Consider the following 25,724-nt stretch of genomic DNA (forward strand, 5'->3'; position numbering starts at 1 on the left):
TTAGCTTTTGCTGAGGTGCGCACCGAGCTTTTCTTTCCTGATCAAGCTTGCTGCATAGGGAATCTGCAATGACACAGAGACAAAGCCACTGCTTTAAGCCAAGGTTTGTCTAACAGAACATCCAAGCTGGAACCCCCGCAAATGAAAGGTTTTGTTTGACTCCCTGTATCACTGTAGGCGACAGCACCTTAAATTAAAGGATTGAAGTCTTTTACGAAACCACAAGAATGCTGAAGCGGAGATAAAATAAAGATGGCCGAAATTAAAACAACAGATCTTAAAATCCAATGTTGAAGACGTCTTACAATGTTTTCTTCGTATGAGTTGCTGGCAAAAACAAAACCACCACCCGTTCTGCTACCTGTGAGATAACAAAAACCAGCTGTCTGTAACCGAGCAGGCAACACACACTGATCTCTGCACAGCTGAAATACCGCAGGTTGGGAGTACGAGACTTTTCACATTTTTATCTCCGTAATTAGGAAGTTCATAATAGTTGTCTCTGACTTGCACCGATCTGAGGGAAGCCACTGAAGTGGAACAAATAATTAAAGAAAAACAGAGAACATAGGCGTATTAGGGAACATAGCTATATTTAGAAACAAAGTGGGATGATGTGCTCACCGGCTACTGGGAATACAGGATGGGGCTGCTCTTCTTCAATGCTGGGCCTTTAGAACTCAACAAAACTAAATTGCTCTGAGACTTCTCCATAGCTGGGAATCCAAGTGACTACAAACTCACTATTCTTCGATGCTGCCTTTTGGAAGGACTGTTGGAGGAATTCAGGTTGGGAGCAGAAAATCTACATCCCTACACTCCCCCAGTGCCACTGCACGCTGAGGTGACCTGCTTCTGCTGCCAGGCACTCCAGAATAGGTTCACAAACATCATCAAATCCCTTACTGCAAGCTGACAGACAGGCCGGGCTGGAGGTGGAAGCGAGGCCTTAAGCTGCACGAACAGACAGGCAGACGCACAGAGTTCAAGCAACCTGCCCCCTCCACGTAACGACGTACTAGAAGCACGTGGGTTTACATCCCTACCCACTGACTACGTACCTAACACGCATTCTTGTGCGTCCCTGTTTGGGTTTTAATTATATGGTGCCCGCAGCACGCGGGGATGTTTGTGCGAGTGGTGCTCAGCACGTCCCGGGGCTGGCCTGAAGTGCAGTACCCGCAGGGTCATCTCTTCCCTCCCTCGTAAGCAGAAGAGCAGGGAAGGCTCAGGGTGAGAGGAGAGAAAGGGGCATCTGCAGCTCAGGAGCTAACCCTTTCATCTCTCGGGAAAGGAGGTCAATCTGATTGAAGGCAGCAGCAGCGTCTGCGAAGACGAGCCGTCTGGCTGAAGGAAGGCAGAAGCCCTTCACAGGGGCACGCTGCTTCCCCCACTACACAGCTCTGGGGAAAGGGAAACGTGTGTGCGCCAACGGAGAGGCCCAAACCACCGGTGGCCCGAAAAGATCCAGGCGTTTTGTCCGACTACTCTTATAACGCCTACCTTTGACAGAAGCTAAAAGCTATCGGGAAGCTTGCTGCCAGATCCCCCCCAAAAAGCAGAGCCCTCCCCTCCACCAGGTCCTCGAACAGAGCTGCCTTCCAGGGCACGGTGTTTGCAAAGGCTGGAAAACTCCTCTCCAAACTGCAGCAGAGAGGAGTACGCAAAGAAAACTGATCGCCCATTTCCACGGTTTAGATTCAACGTGAGCCACAAACAAACTGCCCGAATAAGCACATTTCAGCCGAGACCCGTGATGCTTCACCAACTTTCTTCCTCTCTCCCACTCACCACGGCCAACAGGCAACACCGGTTTGCATGGCCGCCAGTTATATAGGACATCTCCCAAGCCATACTGACCTAGATAATACAACCGGGGTACGTTCTGTCAGAAATTAACCGTTCTTAATCCACTCCTCTGCTATATTTGGCACACCGGCGCCTTTTCAACGCGTGTTGGTCTATCCACTCTCCAGGTGATAAATGAAACTGGGAGAGGTGGATGTTCAATAGGGAAATGACTACTTTCTTCATGAGTTAAATCACCTACAATGTCATCTTCTACTTTGGAAGAGCATTTGGCAACTCCGGTGCTGCAGCAGAACAGTATTTAAGGCTCTTCGTGACCACACAGTCCCCTTTTGTGCACCCACGGTGACCGTTGCGATGAAGACAGGATCAAAGTGGCATGAAGATCCAACGCATGCCCCTCATCAAGGGGTGTACACCCCCGCCAGCAATAACAGAAGTGCAGATAGTTTGGCTTTCAGTAGCAAGCAATCTGGTTTTTATGATTAAGTCCACATTAATAGGAAATGCATCACAATGGGAGCGGATCTGTATGGCATAGGAGAAACACCCAGTGTCCACACTGCATTTCTCTTGGATTTTTGTTGTTTTTTTTTTTTTTTCCCTTCAGGCTAGCTCTAGTCTGGTCTTGGGTGCTGATCGCCTGTTAAGAGCTAGAGCACACTCCTATGTGCATCCCTGGAACACATCCCGGTTTGCTTCATCTGGAATCTGGTTTGCAAGCTCTAAGTCTGCTCCACGATGTGAACCAAAGCGCCGCTAAGCGGATAGGACTGGGGACTCATTTCTAAAGCCCATGTCTGATCCCTGCCACACTTGGACATCAAAGAAGCTTCTGTACATCAGCCTCTTTGGAGGCCTCGCCTTCGCATCCCGTCTCTAGGTGGAGGACACCATGATGTATCACCCTGGCTTCTGTTGCTTGAAGAGGGAATCTTCAGCACCCCAAAACACTATTTTCTGTTGTGTATCTACAGCTATTTAGTTAAACAGTTCTCGTTTCCAGGGAGTGCACTTGAGACCTCAGTCAGAACACTGTCCAGCCAAGGCAGCCCTTCCAAATGCAAAGTATTTATGCAGGAAAGGAGACAGATGTGCAGCTGAACTGCCACTGGAAAGCTACAGTCTCTGCGCACACGGTGCTGCTGGACAGAACGATGCCTGGGATTAAGCAGAAGAAAAAGCACGCACTGAGCCTCTGACAGCTGGAGGAGGAATCTAAGTGCCAATGGCGCGCCCTGGAGCGTGAGTCTCCACTACGGCCCTGTGAAAGTATTTAATAGCTGTGTGGGCTGAGTTCAGAGACTGTTCCCTGCCAGTGAGGGTAGCGGCACGTGCTCAGGGCAGGGCACCGGTCTGCAGAGGATGCAAGGCAACAGAGTCACGGCTGGAGCACGCAGCCTCTATCCTATGGATTTTTAAGTACTGGACAACACTAATACCACAGAAAAAGGATTTTACACACCAGCAATAGCAGAGGCTGGCTTACTGCTTTCTGGTACAGCAGCATTTTTGACCAGAATTTCTGCAGATTCGAAAGGATTCTAAACTTCTGTTTTTAATAATCATTACTTCTACAAGGCATCCCTTTTCTTTAACATTTGAATTTACTGCAGAAAGAGGCACAGCTCCCTCTTATCAACCCAAGGCATACCCAAATGCATCATCAAAATAAAATGCTCACCCATCTTAAAAAAGCAGACAGTGGCAAATGAAGTTCTGCTGAAAACAGTCAGCTCACTTTTCTGCACACAGTCAGGGATGTGTATGCTACCTTTGGCATCAAAAGGACACATTCCCGATTTGTACCACTAAATCTGGAGAGGAACTCCACCAAAAATCAAACAAAGACAACAGAACATATAGAAACAGATCTGCAGTATCATCCCAGCTGCTAAAGCACAGAAGAAGAAATTAATGAGAAAAAATACAAATATCCCTCTGTTTGGGTTTTTTTTTTTGGGGTGGCGGTGGGGGGCACACACAAGGTAATGAAATCTGCCTTGGAGCCTGCAAGACACAGTAAACACGGCGTTCCAGAAATGCTCTTTCACCTGTTACTATCTGGGTGTCAGTGAACGAGCGCTTCAGCACAAGATGCAGCTCAAGAAATCCAAGAGCCATCCTGCTGAACCACTGTTTGCCTCTAACGGTCTTGTCAAGGTCAATCAGTCTAGCTGGACCACTTTAGGCAGAGGACCGAAACAGAAATCCCAGGAAAGCGCTGCTATTTGCTGTTTCCCATTGTCGAATCCAGAGTGACAGGCATGCAGTCACCAAGGTCCCTGCACACAAAACTGTGGATATTCCTTGTTTGTATAATGAATACATTAGTTGTACAAAACACTTACTTTCCATATACAACCTGAAAGAGGAATTAAACCTACTGGCGCTTTTCATAATTACAGCAGGACCCAGAGGAACATGATCTCATACCTCTGCAGATCTACCAACATTACCACATGGTAGATTTTTTAAACACTCCTTGTGAATCTTTAAGGATCAAGGTGAAAGATGGTGCAGTGAGAGAAATTTTGCAGGCAGACAGTTCCTGATTTATTTTATTGTCTGCCTCTGAAGAACAGAGTTGATTCGAAGCAGCACTGGGAGCAGAAGGCCATCAAACATCAGAGGAGAGGAGTTCCAGTAGGATCCAGTCCTGAGCTCTGAACACTATTACTAGCCCAAAGTTAGGCTAGTGAGGATGAAGTCAGTTTGTGTGAGTAGAAATAAATTTTAAAACCCCAAACAAAACCAAACTAACACTTTACACTTGAGCTGGAAAGGCAAGGGACTGCCTGAGTAATTCACATTTCTCACGTGTCTCAAAGATGTGCTGCCTTTTACGCCTATGTAAAATAGCAGGATTGATCACTACCTGATCTTAGTCATCTAAACCACAGGAGGAACACCACCTTAGCTTCTCCTGATGGACAGAAACCTGTCCATCAGGAAAACTGACCACGGTCAGCACTTCCTGGGAACCTACAAACTACTTGTAAGGGACAAATGAAAAGAAATCAAGAACAGCTAGCCTGTTTGCAGGAGGCTTGAATTTGGTGCTTGGTGTTCTACTTCTCTGCGGCAACGTTTTAGAGGGGTTCACAAAAACATAAAAGGATAAAAATCATCACCCTGGGAATGCTGCTTCTTTTTCTCCCACCAGGCAGCTAGGAAAAAAGTTCACGCTTTTTAAATTTGATCCACTAACACAGTTGCTCAGGAGATACTATCAGACAGACACAGAGTCTCAAGCAGGAGCTGACTCAGTACATTTTTAGGCTGGCTGGGCTGTCCTGACAGATGAATTCCGGTCACACTGGACAGAAACTAACACTCTAAAGGCAGGTGAGTTCCTCTGAGGCCACACCACATATGACATGTTAGAATTCACCCCAATCTGTTGGGCAGAGATTTCTTCTCGGTGGCCCTTTCTGTACAGCTTAATCACAAAAGCCAGACGATCCCAGCCTGAAGTAAAATATTACCTATGAGTACACGCGCTGTACTTCGCCAATTTGGGAGGCAGCGCTCTCAAAGAGGAAGAAGGGAAAAGAACGCATGCAGCGATTTAAGATCCATTTTCTTGTTAAACAGGGCGATCGGTTGCTTCCTGGCACCTGGCCGACAGCTTGGCACGAACGGGTTGCAACGCTTCCTGGAAGCTGCTCCAGACATTGTGACCAACTCCCTTCTCAACAGAAACCGCTGACGGCCACGCGACGTCCCACTGCTCCAACCCCCTGCCATGCCAGGTCACGTCCGAAGAAGTCGACATCCATCACGGGGATGTGACAGAACAGGACCCACCCCCGCTCTCCCAAAAATCTGAGCCTTGCTCCTGACTGTCAGGAAGCCATAAAATAATTTTTCCTTTTTAAAGTCCAGAGCGGACAGAGCGTTAAAACAAAACCCCACTGATTAAACACTGCTTTAACTGAGGCTTTTAATGAAGGGTGTAGTGCGGGCCGGAGAGCGGCAGAGGGCACCTGGAGCCCGCACCAGCGCCCCCGCAGCTGCCACCCCCCCCCCCGCAGCACCGCAGCCCTCCACGCGTGGCTGTTTGCCGCCGCCTTCTGCACTGCCGCTTCCCAGTGTCACCCACGAACTGGGAGGGGAAAACAGCGCTACGTTCAGCGTTCAGTACTGTCTGGGCACAAAGCGCTACCTTCAAGGGGTCCTTCCAGCGTAACCGTCAGGTTACAGCGGGCGTTGGCACTGGGAAGTTTTCAAACACGATTATATTTGGTTATTTTTTTCACGCTTAGCTTCAGCTTGCTGTATCCCAGATATTTCTGACACATCAAACACGCCGAGGCAGTTTATTTTGAAGTCAGACTACTCAGTTATGCAGCTTGAAGAATTCCAGTTCAGGGCAAGTGAAGCCATCACTCGGCATAACCTCCCTCCGGTAGCCACTGCTACCACAGATGTCTTCACGATGACGCACAAATCTTCAGGAAGGACTAATTTAAGCTGTGTGATCCTTCAGCAGCGACAAGAGCCAAAAGAAACCGACTCTGTGCATTTATATTGCTAGTAAAACTAAAAAAAAAAGGCAATTAAGCCAAGTTCTGTGGCTACTTACACCAGTACATTTTGAGTTTAACACTACAAAGGTATACACCTATGAAGCTCTGAGTAAAATGAAGATCTAAGTATGCATTAAACACTTCTGCTTTTCCCTTTGCACTTCTAGTTAACAAGAAAATTAAGTGTGGGCAGCTTTGTTAAAGCAATAGTACAGCATCCCAGGTACATACAAAGCAAAACAACCTGCCCCTGTTAAAAACAAAACAACAACAACCAAACAAAATATCAAAAGTAACCATGCTTGTTGCGTATTCTGCACCAAAAGCTTTAATTCATCCATGCCATAATCCAAGAAGGCCAAAGGAGTTCTATCATTAGCACATTCAGCTCATTAATCTCAATTCTAGATATAACCACCCAAGATATACTCACACGAATGAATTAAAGTAACTGCAGGGACTATCACATCCAAAGGGCTGACTCCATTTCAGTTATCAACCAAAACACCACTGAAGATTTCTGCATCCATCTCAAACACACTCGTTACTTGCAGCAACCTCTCAGTCCTTCATACGCAAACATCCTTTTATGGGTCTCACTGATACACAACCTGCCTTGCCACTACTGGGAGGGGTACCCAAATGTGAGCATAGTGTCTCACTGATGATTTGACAAAACTTCTGTTCATAATAATTAAACTCAGGCAGCCACAGCGAGTGAACAGTTCCTGAATTGCCGGTGCAGTACATTAAAAGTTGAAACTGTTCTCTGTAAGTACATGCAGGCAGCTCTGTTTAATGATTAAATGACTATTAGTCTTTCTGTAGCACGCATCAGTAAGTGAAAAGGGTCTAAATTACACGATCACATTTCTTTTCCTGTGCTAGAAAACACACTGCACTGAACCTTGTGATTTCTCCACTTCTTGTACATCAGAAAAACCACCACAGCTGGCTCATTCGAGGTCTGAGATATCCAGTTTCAGAAACAACTCCACAACTGGGCCACGGAGAGAATGGCAGAGATGATCCCTGGGAGGGAGAGTTAGTTAGCTCCAAGTTCAGCTGACACAAGACATAAAAGCTGAAGCGGGCCCACAAATTTTGTGCTTAAATGTGCTTCACAGCAGGAATCAGTCACCTGCCTCAAGTCCAAAGCAGCAGGGGAAGTACTTTTCAGGGTGGCATCCTAATTACCATCTTCTGTGACAATGCAGTTCACAGATCAAGCCAAACTCCTTGCCTGGCACCGGGAGACAAAGGGGAACACAGTAACAAATGGGTGCATTAAAGGAAAACAGTGGAGACCAGCAGCAAAAAATCTCCAAAGGTGTCCTAGACTTGAATTTCCTGCATTAACAACCTCCTTCAAGCACCCTCCATCTCTCATTGAAACCTCTGAAGTCAGCAGGAACAGGGAACAGCAACGCTCGGCGGCTCTAAAAATAAGGCCACTCCTCAACGCCTCTAAACACAGGTGCACAAGTTTGACAATCCTGGCCTTCAGCTTTATTTTTATGTCCTAACCCATCAATTAGAAAATGACAGTACCAGAAGGCTGGATGGACAATGCCTCCTCCACGCAGGGCCTGTGACAAGCACAAGGATAATTTAGACGCTCGAGCACGGGGCTGATTCAGGTCAGTGGGGATACTTGGCAAGCCCGCCTCAAAAAAGCCCTGTTGAATAATGTCGTACTGATCACAGAAAAAGCACTAGCAAAACAAGCACTAGCTGATAGCCTCCCATTTGTTACGAAGCCCTGCTCTTAAAACCACACTAAGCAGTATCTGAGTAAGAAACGGTTTCGCACACTCCACCCCTTGCTTGTACTGGATTAAGTACGTCAAGTTTTCAAAACAGCACAGTTGCATGCAATGATCTAGAGTTGCACTAACACACACAAGCAAAATCCCTCTTGATTTTAAAATAACAAGCAAGAGACCAAACAGCAGTGTGTGCCTGCACTGAGCTGTGTTTTGGCAACTCGATCTTTTACTGCTGAGTTAAGCACTTCTTCTAGAGGCTGAAATGTGAACAAGACACATCCAGAGGTTTATTTGCCAGTGAGAAGCTGGCCTTGCACCGATTCCCGACCGAGGGCTGAAAAGCACCCCTTGGCAATTCGTACAAGGTAGAAACATTTAACTGCTTAAGGTTTACTGATTCAGTCCTCATGCTTCTCTCTGAAGAAGCATCTCTCCGTGTTGAGTCAACACATTTCGTTTAGTTGAAACATGAAGACCCATCTGGTTACTGTATGAAAGTAAATCTCCAGGTAATTAGACTCTAAACCAGCTGAGAACTGCATGCTTACATCTTGCTAAGGATAAGGTAATACGAGCTCAGTAACAGTACATCTGCATGGCTCACCACGGAAAAGTTTGAGGAGTGCATTTAGAAAACATAAAGCGACAGTTCCTAACATTCTTAGCAGAGAAGTCAGACTTACAATTTGTAGCTGCTGCACCATTTCTTCTCTGTATGCCAGTTCCCGCTTCATTTGATCCTGAAAATTATCTGTAAGAGGTGGGGGAGAAGATGCAGTAATTAAAACAGAGACCACACAGCAGAATTCATATAAATCAAATTAAATCAAACCAAATCACTACTGAGGAACCGTGAAGAACTACAAAGCCCTTCACCCAATCACAATACACGCCTAACAAAAACTTACCTAGTAGGAGACTAGAAAAACTGTTGAAAAATTAGATTCCACTATTTCCCCAATTAGCAAATGTAGGCCGCTAAGTTTCTGTTGCTAGCATTTACTCTCACAGTTATTTTTCTCAATGGGCAAGACTCCACAGTCATTAGTCAAGCTATCATCACCGAGGAACAAATACTGTTCTTCTTTGCTTTGGCATAAATCTGTGGACATCAACAGCAACGTCCAACATGAGAGAAGAGAAAGCGTTCAAGGATGCAGGGTTTGATTTCTAGTTTGTAACACAGTGCTGACGGCTGTGAACAAAACTCAGAGTAAAGCTCCATAAACAGTGATGTGGAACTCGGAAGGGAAAAAGTCTTGGACAGCTGGGTCACGGGGCGAGCCTTCCTGGCCCAGTAGCTCTTCCTTCGCTTATTTTCCTCCTCATTAACCATTTCAGACAAAACTTCGTTTGGCAGAAGATTAACTGCGGGTCTATGTTCCATACCATTGCTGTTGCACGGTGGGAAAAAGACAACACAAACAAAACCACTGACAAGAAGCAAGTAACTTGGAGAGTTGCATGATGGAGGCCTGGGTGCAATGATGGACTATTAAATGGAAGAGGAAAGAAAACCCATTCTGACCAACATCACTTGTTGATCGGGAAACAAGCCTGTCCTGGACCATGGGAGCAGCAAGGCGAATCGCCAACAGAAGACAGCATGGAACGCCTCAACTCACACAGCCTGGAGAAGCGAACTACAAGGCCAAAGCAGCTACAATGGTTTATTTTACAATTAACCAATTAGAAGAGCTAAATAAGACATCCTGGTTGCTGGGACGCTAGCCCAGGGCTCAGGAAGCCTGGGTTCAGTATCTGCTCTACTGGACTCCGTGCGTGTGTCCCTCCATGCCTCCTTTTGTCACCACTAAAGCAGGAATAACAACACCGCTTCGTCTGCCAGGTGCGCTGGGAGGATTAATGGATTAAATGACTGTGAGATACTTCAATAGCACAGTAATGGGAGTTGCAGAAATACCTGAATTATAACAGCAAGATCTGAGCCCAGGTGAGAACCAGCGGCTCCTATCGATCCTCTGTGTGCTGCCGCAGTGCGGGGAGCTCGCCCACTCCCAAACCAGCTGTACTGCCTCACCACAATCTCTCAGCCTCAAAAGCAGGAAAGCAACGAGCATCTGTGGCATGATATGGTGAAGAGGAAGGAGATTACCCCCCCTGCAGGGAAAGGGGATGTGTCCCCGTCAAGAGTGAGCATAGGAAGGAGCTGGAAGAAAGTACAAGTGGGCAGAGCTCTGTGCTCCACTTTCATACAAGAATTTTGCCCTCTCTGAATGAGGAGCAAAAGTTGCTGTTTAAAAGGCAAGGAGGCACTTTAGGACAACAAGAAAATAGCAACGAAACAAAGAAAGAGTAAGAAAATTTGTCAGGCTGAAACCATCATGAGTCCAGCACAACCAGGCAGAAAAGGACACGATGACATTATCTTCATGCAGTTCTTCAGATTTCAAGTAGATGTCCAGAGAATTTTTCAGCCTATTCCCTGTATTCCAACTCAACCAGAAAAAGAAGACGACAGAAACAAAGCAGGTTTGCAATTCCTCTCTTCCTAGCCCCCAAAAAGCCATGCAGTGTGAAAAGGTGACTGCCTCCTGTCCTGGTCACCAAAGGCTGATAGATGTGTGCTAGGTACCATGCAGGTCCTCCAGTTTCACTCCTAGCAGGCTGTCGGGAGACATTTTCCTTTTCTCCTCAACACTTTCTTCCTGACTGCCTCTTCACAGGCTCATCGCCTCTCGGAACAAATAGCTGGGAACCCTTGCTTAGTCCTGCACTGCAAACGACCGGGCTCACGGTGGAAATGGGATGTTAATGGTAAGGATAGTGGTTTTTCCGGCAGCATTTATCTGAGTCTGAATGCTTACAGACAAAGCTATGAGCAATACCCCAGAGAAAAGATATGAATATTTAAATAGTTTTCTTAACACAAAATTAAATACTTTAACTATCCAGACTACGTCTCCGCCATTTTATTACCACGTTGTTAAATGCAGCCGGACAAAATGCACGCCAGCCGACACCAAAGGTACAAACCAGAGGAGGGTTCTGGGAGCGCACGCTGTCACCACGTACAGGTGCTCATATTTCTATCAGGACAGCAAATTCTTTCATTTTCTCCTAGTAAGCTGATCTTTTTTTATTTTCTTCAATGGATCTCTGCATTGAGAGACCTTATACGCAGAGAAAAAACCTTACCTGCAGCTGTCAAGTAAAACAGCAATATAAAATAAACAAAAAAAAAAAAGGGTGCAGAAGACAAGGTCTGCTGTTTTATAAATCGTCACAGTCCACATTTCAAGCGGGTACAAGAAGCCACAGAGAAGCACGCAGCATAGTACTGGTAAATGAGCTTGCAAATGAGATCAGTTCTCATTTAACAGTGATTTCCAGGAGGAGAGCATGGAAACCAAACACCACTCACACACAAGACTGTACAGTACTGCTGTGGGTGGCGGTTTGATGCTATTAATGTATAATGCCCCAAATGTGCTCAGTTCTAAACGCAAGACCCAAAAAAAAGTGACTTTGGAGTTAACTCCAGGTAACCAAGACATAAGCGTTTTCTAGAGAGACACGGTATTACCTTCCACATCTCACACGTTGCTTCCCTGCTGAAACAGGAATGTATTTTCTCCTTTTTTAAAAAAGGCTGAGAAGGCTTAAAAGCCTGAAAAGGCTTCTTATTTATCCACAGACAGTGCAAACAACAGGAGAACCACCATCACCGGTGGGAATGAGAAGTACCCTGGCAGAGTGTTCCTGTCCTCAGCAGCTTTAGGGAGGGGACAGGGATCCAGTCCCCACGGCCACGCAGCCTGATGCTGCAGTGAGCCAGACTCATACATATAGGAGGGATACAAAGCCTGCTACGTGCCTGGTGTTCCCTCCCCCCTACAGCCTCAGACGTCTCCAAGCCGTCATGAATCCATCAATACAATTTTAATTTTACCTCAACTTTCCTTTAGTTGTATCCCCAAACACTTTCCTCCCCAGCTCCTCCCTACCCAATACCACCACAATCAGTTGGTAACATGGGAAACCTGGCAAAAGAAATAGTTTCTAATACCTGACCTAAAGTGGCAGCCCCATCCAGCAGCCAAAGCCGGGAACAGACCCCGTCTCTTTTGCTGGAACACATACAGCTCTAGAGGACAAACCACACTTATCTTGGATTTTACACTTGTTTTACAAAGACCTTTTTTCTTGTGTTATTCTATGTGGAGGAGGGGGTTTTTTGGTAAATCTAAATCTGTAAATAGGTTTTACGGTCACTTGTATACATTGTTTATAGCACATTGTCTGTTTTCTATTTTAATCCTGAAGAAAATTGACCACTACTTTGTGGTACATTGAAACCACATATTTTTCAAGCTGACATACACAGTCGCCACTTCCTTGGTCGGCCGTATATGTTCTTTTCTTTTATTTGAATTGTATTTCATGTGGTTTAATTGCAGTGTTTATTTACATGGCAATGACAGAGCATTAATTTTACTGCAGAAGAACAAAAGGATAAATGAGTGACCTGAATGGCAAAACTCCAAGATGCCATTTCGCCAATACCACACATCAGTGTTTTGATCTACTCAAATTATTTTAAAATTACCTCACTCTCAAACCCAAGTAATGACTGAATTTATACTGAAGGATGAGGTTATCCTCCTTTCATTAATATCTGTATCACCTCAGGCGGCTCTTCTCCTTTACTTATGAAGCTGACTACACCTTTCGATATTTGGGCTAAAGATGGAGCCATTCCCAGAGTCCTCATACTGCCTTACTTCCCTGAACTTACGCTACCTGATGCTACAGAAAGGTGACAAAGGTATTTTCTTTAAATAACAGCAAAATGCTGTCTCTGTTCCCACCTTTTCCTGCGATTCAGGGAGGTGCAACACTCACCGGCTTGCAGCAGCGGGTTTTGGTTGACTTGCTCACCTCACCTGTACTGACAACACTGGGTTTTGTCCCTGGAGCTTTTAAGAAGGAATTCAGAGGACTAACCATACTGAGCTTCTGAACTCCTCAAGAGATTATGACAAACCAACACTAGGGCATTGCGCGTTGAGTGCTGGTCAGACATTTTGGTCACACAGGAGTTAACAAGTCAGCAAATGGCAGAAGAGCCTGACAATTAGTCTGGGAATGTTTTAAGTTATCTATCTCGGCTTGCTTCGAGTCAAGTAGCACCGCAGTGCTCCATCCGTGTACAGCCTCACAGGAAAACAAAGACAAAAAGGGAGAGTTTTAAAAAGCAGAGTTTAAAGAAGAGCACCGTAACACTGACATTAGGAAAATTATTGAATGGAGATAATACCGAACTGGGGGGCCTGGGCAGGCAGCTGCAGAGCCGTGACAGCCAGGCACGAGGAAGCCTGCACGACAGTACTGATCGCTGCGTGCTGCTGTGTTACAGACAGGCAGAGAGCCATGGAGATGCCCTGATCACTCCAGCTCCGTAGCACCACTTTCATCACACGTTAAAGAGCCCTTACTGTGTCTTCCACCTTGTCCTGCTCTACGTGGGATTTATCTGGAAGCATGCTTTCCCCTGTCGCTGCCAGCGTAATTCAAAAGGTCTCAGTCAACAGGTCTTTTTCCATATCCCTGAGTATGCAGTTCGACTTTCTGGCAGCTTCACAAAAGCCCTACCAAGTGTCCATTTTGCTTTATTTAACACACGCCCAGCACGTTCCGTCACCCCTGGATAGCAGCGCATTGCCCATCAGCCAGGGCGAGAGGGCAATCTCAAACAGCCCATCTCAAGAGGAAAAATCCAAAGAGGTACTTCTGCTCCTTAAATGCAGGCCAAATCCATTCTCCAGCATCAGCCAGAACCACCTACGGATGACTAAAAAAATACCTTGTCTTCAAAAGCCTCCAAGAAGCTGCTGAAGACCACTGACATCGCTGTACCCCAAGAAGCCCCAGACGTGTTTCTGTCCACTCACTATATTCAATGTTACCAAAACCAGTAAAACATACACCAAACCAGACATCCAGTTTCAGATTTTCCCTACGAAAGACCTGCTTGGGCAGCCTGAAAAGCCACAGCAGAAGTGCCATAAACCTCAGCAGAATTAAGCCAAAGATCCCGGCAACACAACTGAGAACATACCTCTCCCATTTTAACAGCCTGACAAAAACCACCCATGCACAAATAACACCAAAACCAGAGATATGTGTCTTACTGAAGACTGGGAAAGATGCATTTCCTTTCAACACCTGGAATTCCTGCTCAAGCCTTCTCCGTAAGTCGATCTGTTCAAACAAAACCTTCTGGAGTTCCTCTAACAAAGAGAAAAGAAAAGTGGTTTTGCTAATCTGTATAAATAATTCTTGAAAGAACAGTTGCAGACCAATTCATTACTGTAAGACAAAATATTTTAGCAGTTACATATAAAAAAAAAGTGTTGCATAGACCTACAATAGATTTTGTGCAGAAAGCCATGAATATAAATCAATGTAATATATTATTTTAAAGTATTATATTACAGTGTCATGTATTGATTGATATATATGCATTAATCTCAATTATATCCACCCAAAGGTCCATATATTATTCATATGTTACTTGACAAGCTTAAAATATGGTGCAGAACAAAAGTGCCCCCTATTATCCTCATATTCTATTAAAACAAAGAGCAGTTTTGTAACGTAAGAGACGTTTATTTATTCTACCTTTCCCCATGTTTTCTACATCCTTCTTCAGTGAATGAGGTGAACTGGTTTCTTGCGTGTGTTCACCTTAAAAAAGCAAAAGAAAAAAAGTTATTGATTTACTGATACTGCTTTTCATCAGTATTGTCCTTACCATGCAACTGCTTCAGAGAATCTAGAGAAAAAAAAAAAAGAAGGGAAAAAAATACACGGAAGAAGTAAGACTGAGGTTTATCTCCTTATCTCTGCGTGCATAGCAGGAGTGTTTGCAAGACTTGTATTTGCTCCTAGTTCAGTACAGTATCTACCTACTCCATGGCCTCCTGCAGACCAATCCCCATGTCTCCCCAATATCCAGGAGAGCTCCTCTGGCACCACATCTGCCAAACCGACCCCTGCTCTCCTGTTAACCCCTCTTGAAGATGCTCTTACCGGAGAATGACTAGGAGCAATCTGAGAAAGGGGCAGAGACTTCTGTACAGTCTCATCTCCTTGCAACGGGAAGTCCATGTTATCTAGCTGGGCAGGACCCTGTTCCCAAATCCACAGGCAAAATCCTTTTTGCACCAGCCTCTCTGCCTTCATCAGCTCTTTATCATCTTCTAGAGCTCTCTGGCATGGGCTTGTTCCAACTGGACAGAATTTTCATCCAGCCGAGATAAAACTGACATTAGCGGTATTTCCATCTCAAGGATACACCTCTGAGGTCAACCAATTCACAGACTTCTGTCTTAGGTTGCTCATGTAACTCTTAATGATATAGTAGCACAGAATTTTCTAGATAACAGAATTTTACTATTTCCAGTTTTTACTGGAAATTTTACTATTTCCATGCTACTTCTTTCAGCCTTTTTCCTTGGCAAATAAAACAAAATAAATCTTCACAAGGTGTTAGGTTCACCTGGATGACAGTTTGACTTAAATACGAACCTTCTGACAGAACCTGTGATTTTCATTATCCTCCGGAATTGTGAAACTTTCCTCTAATTTCTATGAACAGGGTTTTGAAACAAAAAGCTATGAAAAAATGTTTTTAAAACAAAAAATACCACTTTAGCAGAAATTAATGGGAGGTTTTCTGTTATTTACAGCTGAAGCAGAAATGGACTCTAAATAATTAAGAAAATATTTGGTAAATAACCAATTATTGAACCGATTGGACTATTTCTTGTTTTAGTCCAGCCAGCAAATACACAACATTAACTCTACTGATGAGTAACCACAAGACAGACCTACACGTAAAGCTGCGAATGTGTTTATGTATTTGGAAGAAAGACTCAACAGAGGAAATACCTTGGGGTTTTTTTGAAAATTAAAAGCCATGGCACTGAACAGGTCACCACACAACAGGTAAGATAGAAGCTACTTAAAAAACCTGTACTGTCACCGTGCATTTGATGGCAGGTTCATCACAATAAGCTAATTTTAAAGTTGAATTGGAAAGTCTTGTTTTATATGCAGCCAGAAATCCTCTTGCAAAACATTTCTTTCTGTTTTTAAAAATCAATGCATTCTTATATCCAGTAAACCTTAAGTCACAGTATATGAAACATATCCAATACCTATGCATTTTAGCATCTGCTATCTTTTCATTCCTTAAAAAAAAAGCAACAGCTTATTCGGGCATACACAACTGGTACCGGGTGCCAGCAATTCCATTTTTAAAATGTTTACGTAACACTGCAATTAAAAAATATTTTTTTTAATTATATTTGATAGAAACAAAGTATTTTCTACAGGTAAGTTGTCTCACCACACTAAAAGAAACAGCAAGCTTAAAAATACATTACCTTTTGGGTAGTGGTTTGCGGTGTTTCCATAACGTAAACTGGCCTCTTTTTTTTTTTTTAGTTAACATAATTCTATTTTAAACAGGATTGCTAACAAAATAATTATTTTGTTAGATAAATTAGGGTACACAAAATTAAAAAGAAAGAATTTAAGTTTAGAAAGGGTATTTTCCTGAATTATAAATACTAGTATATTTTTCCAATCAATTTCTTTCATTGAGGTATTTTTTTCCTGAATGTTTTACGTGCAATTTTGAGGGATAACGGACTCGCAGACAGCAGGTAACTGGATTTTTCAAGGGGGAGGAAGAAAAAGGCGAAGAGACTACATCCTAGCACAGGGCATGTCAGCAACAAAGCTCTTTCCCACTTGCTCGCTTGAGCTTTCAGGGCTGTATGGTTCGAGGCTGCCGACTCACCAGGACTGAAAGAGCTGCATCAAAATGAAAACAAGGGCATGTAGCATGAAGAATAACTTCTCCAGCATCTGCAGCCTCCTTACTAAGCTACCAAAAGGGCTTATTAAAAAGTCCCCCATCCTTGCCCCCGCAATAAGGAAAGCACAGGGTGGGAAAAGTGAAGGTACTTAAAGGCAAAACCCAGCACGTATGGTTTCAGAGAAAAACGGCATTTTAAAACTGCTTTCTGATGTTCAAAAAAAGCCTCGACTTTACTACTGTTAACGGTAATAATAATCAGATGGGTTTCACCTTTCCAGTCCCCCTGAAAATGATAATCAGGAGCTTGCTCTTCTCCGTTTTTCCATACTTCCCAGAGGCCTCATCATGCGTTGTGTACTGTTTTACCTTAATTGAAAGGGAGGAGGTATTGAATATTTAACCAGCTTCCTTTCTCTTAAATGTTAATTAAAAGCTAAATAGGTGTTTAAAAACAAACAAACAGAAAGCCCAAAGAATTTTAATCAGTGTAAGAAAAAATCACTTCCCCTTTTAATAGCTCCACCATAACTCTCTCGGGCCTTGCCTACACACCAACTTGCAGCAGCATTTAAAACAGCAGCACTGGAAGCGGCGCAGCCCCCCGGTACGGACACCTAGGTTTTCTCGGAGAGGGGCCTATTCCAGTTTATTCAGAAAATCAAACTATACCTCCACCGTCTACTGGCTAGGGGGGAAAGGGGATGAAGTACTGACAGCCAGGTCAAACCGCCTCTGCTAAAGCTTTCAGTACCTCTGCTCTTCCCGATCAGCTCAAGTGCACAGACACGGTTCTTCTAAAATACAGGGGCTGTGTTTTACACAAATGGCCTTCTTAACCTGGAATTTGGACATCCACCCTCGAAGGAAAGCAGAGATGATGCCTGTGAGTAGACACACCTCAAATTACTCTATCAGTACTCTGAAAACCAGAGGTCGCAATTCGTACGTTGACACAACCTCAGCTCTTGTGATGCCACCATTTCATTAGCTCTACACTCACTGGAGTAAAGATTTGAAATTCTTAACATGAGAAAAGGAACACTTATAAATTTAGTCTCCTCAACACAAATGCACAGTGTCCTTGTTGCACAAAGCTGAACCAGACATAGCCCGGTTACCTCCTCATGCCGTGCCACCTACAGCAAGCTCCTTCCTTGGGAAGCTCTCAACACGCTCATCAAACAGCGGCTAAAAATTTCCATGCTGGCCCAGACAACGCCTCTACATCAATCGGCAACTGACCTGCCCAGCACAGGGCTCCGACGGACCGGGAGCGTAACTCCGCTCTCCTGACTCTCAGCCCTGTGCCTGTCCCCAGCTCGCACCCTCTACAATTCTCACTACATCTGACAGCATCGACAGTCCACCACAACTTAAAACATCCACTGGTATTTTTAGCTGGAGAAAGCACTGTCTGCAGACACAAACACCACAGCAGCGAAGATGTCGGCATCTTCTGGGTGTAAATATATACGTATCTCTATTTTAAAGGCGTATGCGAACCGGCAGACATTCAGACCTCCAAACGCTCTATCTGTATTTAAAATTCATTACTCACTTTAAGACAGGCACAGTTCTTGTGTATGTCCTGAAGAAATCCTACTGTTACTGAAAATATTCATGCATTGTGCATATTCATGCCACTTTTGGGGGAAATGAATCAATAGGATAATCAGGACTTGGGAAAACATGCCTATTTTAGGGAACTCAATAAGCATCTTTTAACTTTTTTTTCCTGCACTGGGCGCTGACATACATGTTTTATAAAATCTGGAGCTTCAAATGTTAATTTGCCCTGAAAGTGGTTTAACTTTAAAACAAACTGGTTATTTTTTTGCGGAGCTAAAACCTCCTTTGTAACCTTCATTTAAAACACGAACATCTAATTAAAAACCATCTGCGTTGAAGTGCTAACGGATAGCGGAGAAAACACTTCCAGGATTTCAAACTGAACCTTCAAAAACTGTGACCAACTTAAAAATACGAAATGTTTTAGAGAGACAACAGATCACTTGGCTTTTGGTCTGAACCTTACGCGTACATCTGGGACGTACTTCCTAACTTTATTCTAGAAGCATGAGAGCTAGAAAATGTCTGATTCTTGGTTTGTTTTAAATGGCAGGTAATAGTCTCACCAGATTCCAGAAGATGAGGCTTTAAAGGAACCAACAGACCTAATATTGTGAGGCTTGCAAAAAATAAATTCAACAACGTTCCACGCTCTTCTTTTAATAATTCGAAGAGAGCTCCTTAGCAATAACAGAGGAGAAGAGAGACAGGAGTGGTAAATAAGGACTCAGTCCTACAGCCTGTCTGCAGTTTCGTCTGCCGTGCAGATCCATGTATTTATACCCAATCTTATCTATTAATACACGCTGTTGGTCCCACATCTGAAACTTTGCCTTGTCTTCCCCCATTTCAACTTCCAACTTCTTTGCTTTTTTGCAAACACCTTCTGTAACAAAATTCCACGTTGTTTAACTCCTGGATCCAATGCTTCACCACTTACCCCAGTAAAGACCACACAACTGTCCGGTCTGCTATATATAATAAATGCTGGGCTGTTTTGAATCGTCTATGAAGTACTGTAAATCTTCACTAATTGCACCAGTATTTGCAGGGTTATTCCGGATATACTTTAAGAGTAAATGAAATAAGAATCTGTCTCACCGTTTCTAGCCTGAATTTTCCTGATATGCCTGCCAGATCACCTTTTACAAGTCAAAGAACAAAAATGGGGAAATTGTAACAAGATTTGAGAGGCTGACTTCTACCTGTTATTAATACCCAATTTTAGAGCTCCCCTTTCTCATTAGAACATTAAAAATTAGACTGATTGGGGAACAGCACACAGAACTCAACTTCTCCTTAAGAAACAAACAGCATGTGCAAGGCAGCCTCGCATCGCTGCGGTGTGCCAGACACGCGCAGCATTTCTACCCTTCAGCTGCTGAAGGAGGGTCGGGATGGCAAACCACAGCCTTCCCCCAAAAATGGACCGGTTACATAAGTTAGTGACAGTTATCTTTCAAACTGCCATGGGGTTTTGAGTAATTTTGAGCTCTTTCCAACCACCACCTGACAGAGAAGGTGTGGGTATTTTCACCAGCAGTTTACTGGCTATGCAGGATGAACGGCTATGGGATCTTGAAGACGGTATCTGTTTCAGCCTTGGAAAGACTTCTGCTTATTATGAATTTTTAAGTTCACTGGCACACTGAGAACAAGAAGCAAACATACGCCCTTACAAATGATCGTCTCTGGCACAGAAAATACTGCATTTGTTTTCAGACCCTCTTCGCTGGGTTTAGTAATTTTATTTAATAAATACAAATCCGTCTCACATCGAGAGGAATTTCCAGGATCATTTCATTTTTCTTAATCTTATTAGGAAGGTACAGCTCCATAAGTAACTCACAAATGTATTAAGTACCTTAAAGAAACTGGAGGGCCAGAATATTCTGCAAAATGGTTTGACAACCACGCAGAAAAGCACTGCAAAAACAATCCACTAATTCTGATCAATATTAAGAAGGCCGAACCCTACACAGACGCACCGATACGAGTCCCTCTGAAGATAACGGGACTGCTCTGGCTCAGACAGCGCACAAAAACCCGCTCCAGGAAAAGAGCCCTGAAACATTTCGCATTGCTTTGCAGTCAGTTCACCTCAGATCCAGCCACAAGACCTTCACACACCCCAGGTGCTGCTCTTAGTTTACTTGATACATTTCAGGCTCTCCACTGAGTCTGAACACGCAGGGCGCTACACATCTCTGAAAACTAAAATTTACATTTAAACATACAGCTACCATGGACTCACCGTGTCAATCCATACAAAATATTTTGTGTTTCGGAGAGAGAGGGAGAGGAGCTACGACATCTAAGTAAAAACCAAAATATTGCCAGAGTTTACTGTTTAAAATGAGGATGGCTAGAATAATTATATAAAAGACCAAAAAAAAATACAAATTTTTTTCCAAAATAAATTGGCCACAGGGCAGGACACTGACTATGCACGGTGTACTGTATTCCTACGCATTCTCAGGTTCTTAAGGTTTATTTCTGCTAGCATCACTGCTGTGCTCTCAGTGGTAATTATTTGAAAGTATGGAAGATAATTAGGTGCTATCCATTGGTCCACAACCGTGATCCCCCAACCACAAAATTTACAAAAACCTAAAACACTGATACGTTTCTTCCTCATATACCATTGCTAAAGCACGTCTTAACCTTAAGTATTTCTAAAAAACACCCTTTGAAACGGGACACATTTGGAAATGTTTGCGATCTTTCAATTGTTCTCTGGTATTATATAAGATTTCTGTAAGATCCCATTTCTTCATTTCCACTCCTTGTACAACTCTCTCTCTCTCCCCGCTTGCTCTCTCTGTCTCATTTGACAGGCAAATTTGCAGACATTGCCTGAGGATAACAACCTCGTTTGACAGTCAATTAACCGTGAATAGTCAAAGCCAAGGCAGTTTGCATTACATAAATGGAAAATTAGATTCCTTTTTCCCAAGAAACAAAAACCTCTCCTTAAGACACTGCAATAGACAACTTAGTATCAAAACTTCTAATCACGTCTTTCCCAAACCCCTTGGAGACATTTAGCAATCAGTAAAAGGTGGTTTCATTTAATTTGTATAATGTAATTTTTGTAAATGTATTATACATTTTGTGTAGAGATCATTATCATGGAGATAATATAAATGTTGGCATAGATGTCATAAAACACCTTTAATGTCTTTCTGACAGATATTAAAAGCAATAAGCTGTGATCCTTTTTAATGGAAGGTTTCAAAGAGAACATTTCAATTATTGTCATTTTATGCTTTTCCAGCCTGTTTCATTGTGTAACCTGATACATTTCTGAAATTTCTGCTGAAATATGCCCAGCAATTAATAATCTTATTCCTATTAATGTCACTGCTTTCCACCTATTTGCATTTTTCTCAGTTATATTTGCCTGGAATTGTTTTTATCTTTACCCTTGTACTAAATATTCAGACATTTGATTATGAATTTAAGTCTCTGTCTCTTTATCCTCTACCTTCTTTTGAGCCTACCTGCTATCTCTCTCCAGAAGTCTCCTCCTGAAGGCTCTGAATCTGTGATGAAAAAATTATGCTCCTTGTTCTTATCTGAAATCCAAACAAAACACAGCGCTTAAACGCTTTTACCAGCAAGAAACCTCAAACCAAAAGGAGAGAAAAAGTAAATATATATTTGTATATTCAGCACGCACAGAGATGCATTTTGGATGCGAATGAATATAATGCTAAATTACCACCATAGAGAGACTATTAGAATGTTTAATGGATTTTTTTAATTGAAATCACGGAAGTGATTTATTTTTTGTTTAAATTGAGCGATAGAGAACAAACCCACACGGCTCACGGAACTGTGAATTCCCACACCTCGCGGCGAGCGGGCAGATCCCCGTCTGTACTCACCTGAGAAGGTGTCCTCTTTCATAGGCAGGATGACCTGATTACTCTCCTTGCTCTTCTGATTCTAGAAAAAACAGAAAGGAGCAAAACGTGCCAGATCAGTATCAAAAATGACCAGGAGCAGATAGGAAGTCTTGGCCAGTTGATCAACAGCAAGCACAAAAAGCACCCAGGGAAACAACACGGCGGGGAATCCCACCGTGGCGTCTTCCGCAGCCACCGTGATGGAGGGAGCACACGTCCCATCGGAAACTTGCCACCAACGTGCAGCGTGGGGCGCGGGCACCCACCCCAAAATGGGGCCTGGATTATTTTCTCCCACGTTATTAACCTGGGATGAGGGAGGTCAGGCCATCGAGCAGTATCCACAGCTGCACACCCGCCTCCACCCTGCTGGGAAAGTCACCCACCCAACACATCTGCTGTATTTATTTTTGTTAGCCCCCAGGGGTGCCCTTCGGACGCTGCGTCCGGGCCTGGTGTGCTTGGCACGTTGTGAAGCAGCACCGCCATCGAAGCAGCTCCCCACAGTGATGGGTGCGGCTGGGGAGCAAGCCCTCGCCCGCCCTGGGCAGAGCGGTTTGGGCTACCCTGATTTTTGGGGCGAGGGGAGCACTGGGTCGGCCCGACACCCCAGGAGGCCCCAGTCCGACCACAGCACACCAGGCCCGGCCTTGGCCTGCCAAGCCGGCTGGAGACCTGGCGCCTGACATGGCGGCAGGGGGTACACGGTGCCTGACCAAGGCGGTGGGGGGGGTACCTGGCAGTCCGTCCATCCCCCCCGCCACCCAGGGGACCCCTTCCCGCCCCGGGGTGGGGGTTGTCGGCAGACGCCATCAGCGGGAAGGGGCCTGCAGGGGACATTTACATCTTTGTAGACGGGCTGCTCCTCCAGGGACGGATGGTGCGCCGGGCTGCTGCCGCCGCTGCCCGCCCGGGGGGCCCCGGGAAGCGGCTGCGGCAGGGCCTGGCCTTCCCCCGGCTTCTCCTCAGCGGGCGGCCGGGGGAAGAGGCCGGCGGCGGGGCGCTCCCGGCCACCCTTCTCCGGCAGGCCCCGGGCGGGCGGGAAGCGGCCGCCGGTCGCCAAGGGGTCTCCGCCGCGGGGCTCTTCCTCGCCCTCCTCCTCCTCCTCCTCGTCCTCCTCCTCTTCCTCGGGGGGCTTGTGCCCTTCGACGTCCACCTCGGGCTCGTCTTCCTCCTCCTCATCCTCCTCCTCCTCGCTGCTGTCCTCGCTGGCGAAGCTGCAGCTGGTGCCGCCGGGGGAGAGCAGGCGGTGCGGGGGGTGCGGCGGCGGTGGGGGAAGCGAGTGCCGCTCGCAACCCGCCTCCTCGGGCGGTGGCGGCGGCGGCGGCGGCGGCAGCAGCAGCTGCAGCGGCGAAGCGGAGCGGGGCGGGCCGCCACCGTGCAGCTTGGCCAGGCTTTCCGAGTCCTCCTTGCCGCCCACCGGTCGGAAAGCACTGGAGTGGTGGTACCCGCCGCCCGCCTTGCGCCCGGCCGCCGCCTCCAGCAGGTGCGGCGGGTGGTGAGCGGGGACCCGCCCGCCGCCGCTGCCGCCGCCGCCGCCGCTGCCCCCCTCCGAGGCGGCGGGCGAGGCGGGCTCCGCGCCGCCGCCGCCAGGGGGCGACTCGAAGAGCGGGTCCCGCGCGGCGGCGGCGGCGGGAGCGGGCGGCGGGGGGGCGGCGGCGGCGGCGGGCGGTGTCCCCAACCCCGCGGCCCCCGCCTCGCCGCCGGGCTCCGAGAGGTCCAGGAAGGCCTGGCGCAGCAGGCCCGCCCCGTCGCCCAGCGAGCAACCGAGGGCGCCGGGGGGCTGCGGTGGCGGCTGCAGGTAGGTGGGTACCGGTAAGCCGCCCGGTGTGCGGGGCGGCCAGAACATGCAGAAGGGCGGGTAGAAGGCGGCATCCTTCCTGCCCGGCCAGAAGAGCCCCGAGAGGCCGCCGCCCGCCGCCCCCCCGCCGGCCTTATGGGCCGCCGCCCCGCCGAGGGCATCGGCCCCGCCGCCGCCGCCATCCTCCTTCTTATGGCAGAGGCCGAAGGCGGCGGCGGGGAAACCGTAAGGGTGCGGGAAGAGCCCCCCGCAGCCGGGGAACTTCTGGAGGACGCCGCCGAAGGAGCCCTTGCTGGGTACCGGGATGACCGGGTAGCTCCGCGGGCTCTTGCCGCCGTGCGCCGCCGCCACGGCCTCCTGCAGCTCGTCGTCCTCCTCGAAGCGCGGCCGCTTCTGGTGCAGGTCGGGGGGAGCGGCCAGGAGGTGCGGGCTCAGCAACCCGCCGCCCACCACGGCGGCCGCCGCCTTCACCGAGCCCAGCGGGTGGCAAGCGGCGGGGGCGGCGGCGGTGGGGGCGGGAGGGGCGGGCGGCAGGGCCCGCTTGCGGCTGCCGCCGTTGAACATGGCCTTGACGTCCTCCCAGGCGAAGACCAGCTCGTCCTGGGGGCTCTTGTCGGTGAGCTTGAGGTGGCGGCGCCAGGAGTTGAAGTTGGCGGCGTCGGGCTGGGTGTACTTGGCGTCGGGGGTGCGGTGGGAGTGGAAGATGAACTTGTTGGGGGAGAAGTACATGCTGCAGTAGCTGCACTTGATGCACTTGGCCCGGGAGCTGTTGTAGCGGGCGGGGATGAAGCTGCCGCGACAGCCCCAAGCGCATTCGTGGGACACGTCGAACGCGAAGTTATCCGGCAGTTTGGGGGGCCGGTTCTCCCCCAAGAAGGACTTGCAGAGCCGCTCCGCTTCCCGCTTGGTGATCATCCCGCAGCGGCGGGAGGAGATGGGCATGGCCCCGGCCCGCCGCAGGATCTCCAGCTGCACCGGCGTGCACTGCACGCAGGTGATGCCCAGGGCCACCCGCCGGTTGTGGATCTCGTTGTAGCTGAAGTTTTTAAGGAGGGTGTTGGAGATCTGCGCCAGGCACAACCGCTCCTGCCCGTCGATGACCAGGGAGACGATGGGGATGCCATAGAGGATCACCTGCCCCACCTGGTTGGGCTTCATGGCGGCGTGGCCGGCCCTCGGTGGGTTCATGGGGTCCGGCGGGTACGCGCTGGAGGGCGACGGCAGCAAGATGTCGGTGGGACCGGGCAGCGGGCTGGTCGCCATCGTCTCAGCGCCGGGGGGGCTGCTCTGCTCCAGCTGCGGGCGGGGAAGGGGCGGGGAGGGGGGGGGGGGGGGGGGGGGGAAGAGAGACACAGCGCCGTCAGACGGGGACCCACCCGGGATGGAGAGGTCCCTGCCGCAGTCACAGGCACCCACCCCTACACACACACACACACACACCCCGAGTTTCCCGGCGCTACCCTCAGCCAACCCAGCACC

At 47.0% G+C, this 25,724-nt stretch overlaps 1 protein-coding gene across 1 annotated transcript; it reads right to left on the reverse strand.

Moving 5' to 3' along the window:
* Positions 1–25,508, reverse strand: SKOR2 (SKI family transcriptional corepressor 2). Its single transcript, XM_086479994.1, has 7 exons — positions 23,289–25,508; positions 22,424–22,484; positions 22,037–22,111; positions 14,756–14,821; positions 14,266–14,364; positions 8,794–8,861; positions 1–63 (listed from the first exon to the last, which is right to left on the reverse strand). Exons 1-7 carry the CDS (start codon positions 25,506–25,508, stop codon positions 1–3), a joined length of 2,652 nt encoding a protein of 883 aa, XP_086336120.1.
* Between the last annotated feature and the right edge of the window lie 216 nt (positions 25,509–25,724).

Source organism: Leptosomus discolor, chromosome Z (assembly GCF_034619465.1).
Source record: "Leptosomus discolor isolate bLepDis1 chromosome Z, bLepDis1.hap2, whole genome shotgun sequence".
Lineage (NCBI taxonomy): Eukaryota > Metazoa > Chordata > Aves > Leptosomiformes > Leptosomidae > Leptosomus > Leptosomus discolor.

Bases quoted from the DNA above. Each gene is read 5' to 3' on its own strand.
- SKOR2 (XM_086479994.1), bottom strand. From the start codon at position 25,508: ATGGCGACCAGCCCGCTGCCCGGTCCCACCGACATCTTGCTGCCGTCG. The intron at 22,112-22,423 runs GTGAGTACAGAC...TTTGGATTTCAG, and splicing joins GAAAGAGGACACCTTCTCAG to ATAAGAACAAGGAGCATAAT. The intron at 14,822-22,036 runs GTAGGCTCAAAA...TGCTTTTTTAAG, and splicing joins CTTCTGGAGAGAGATAGCAG to GTGAACACACGCAAGAAACC.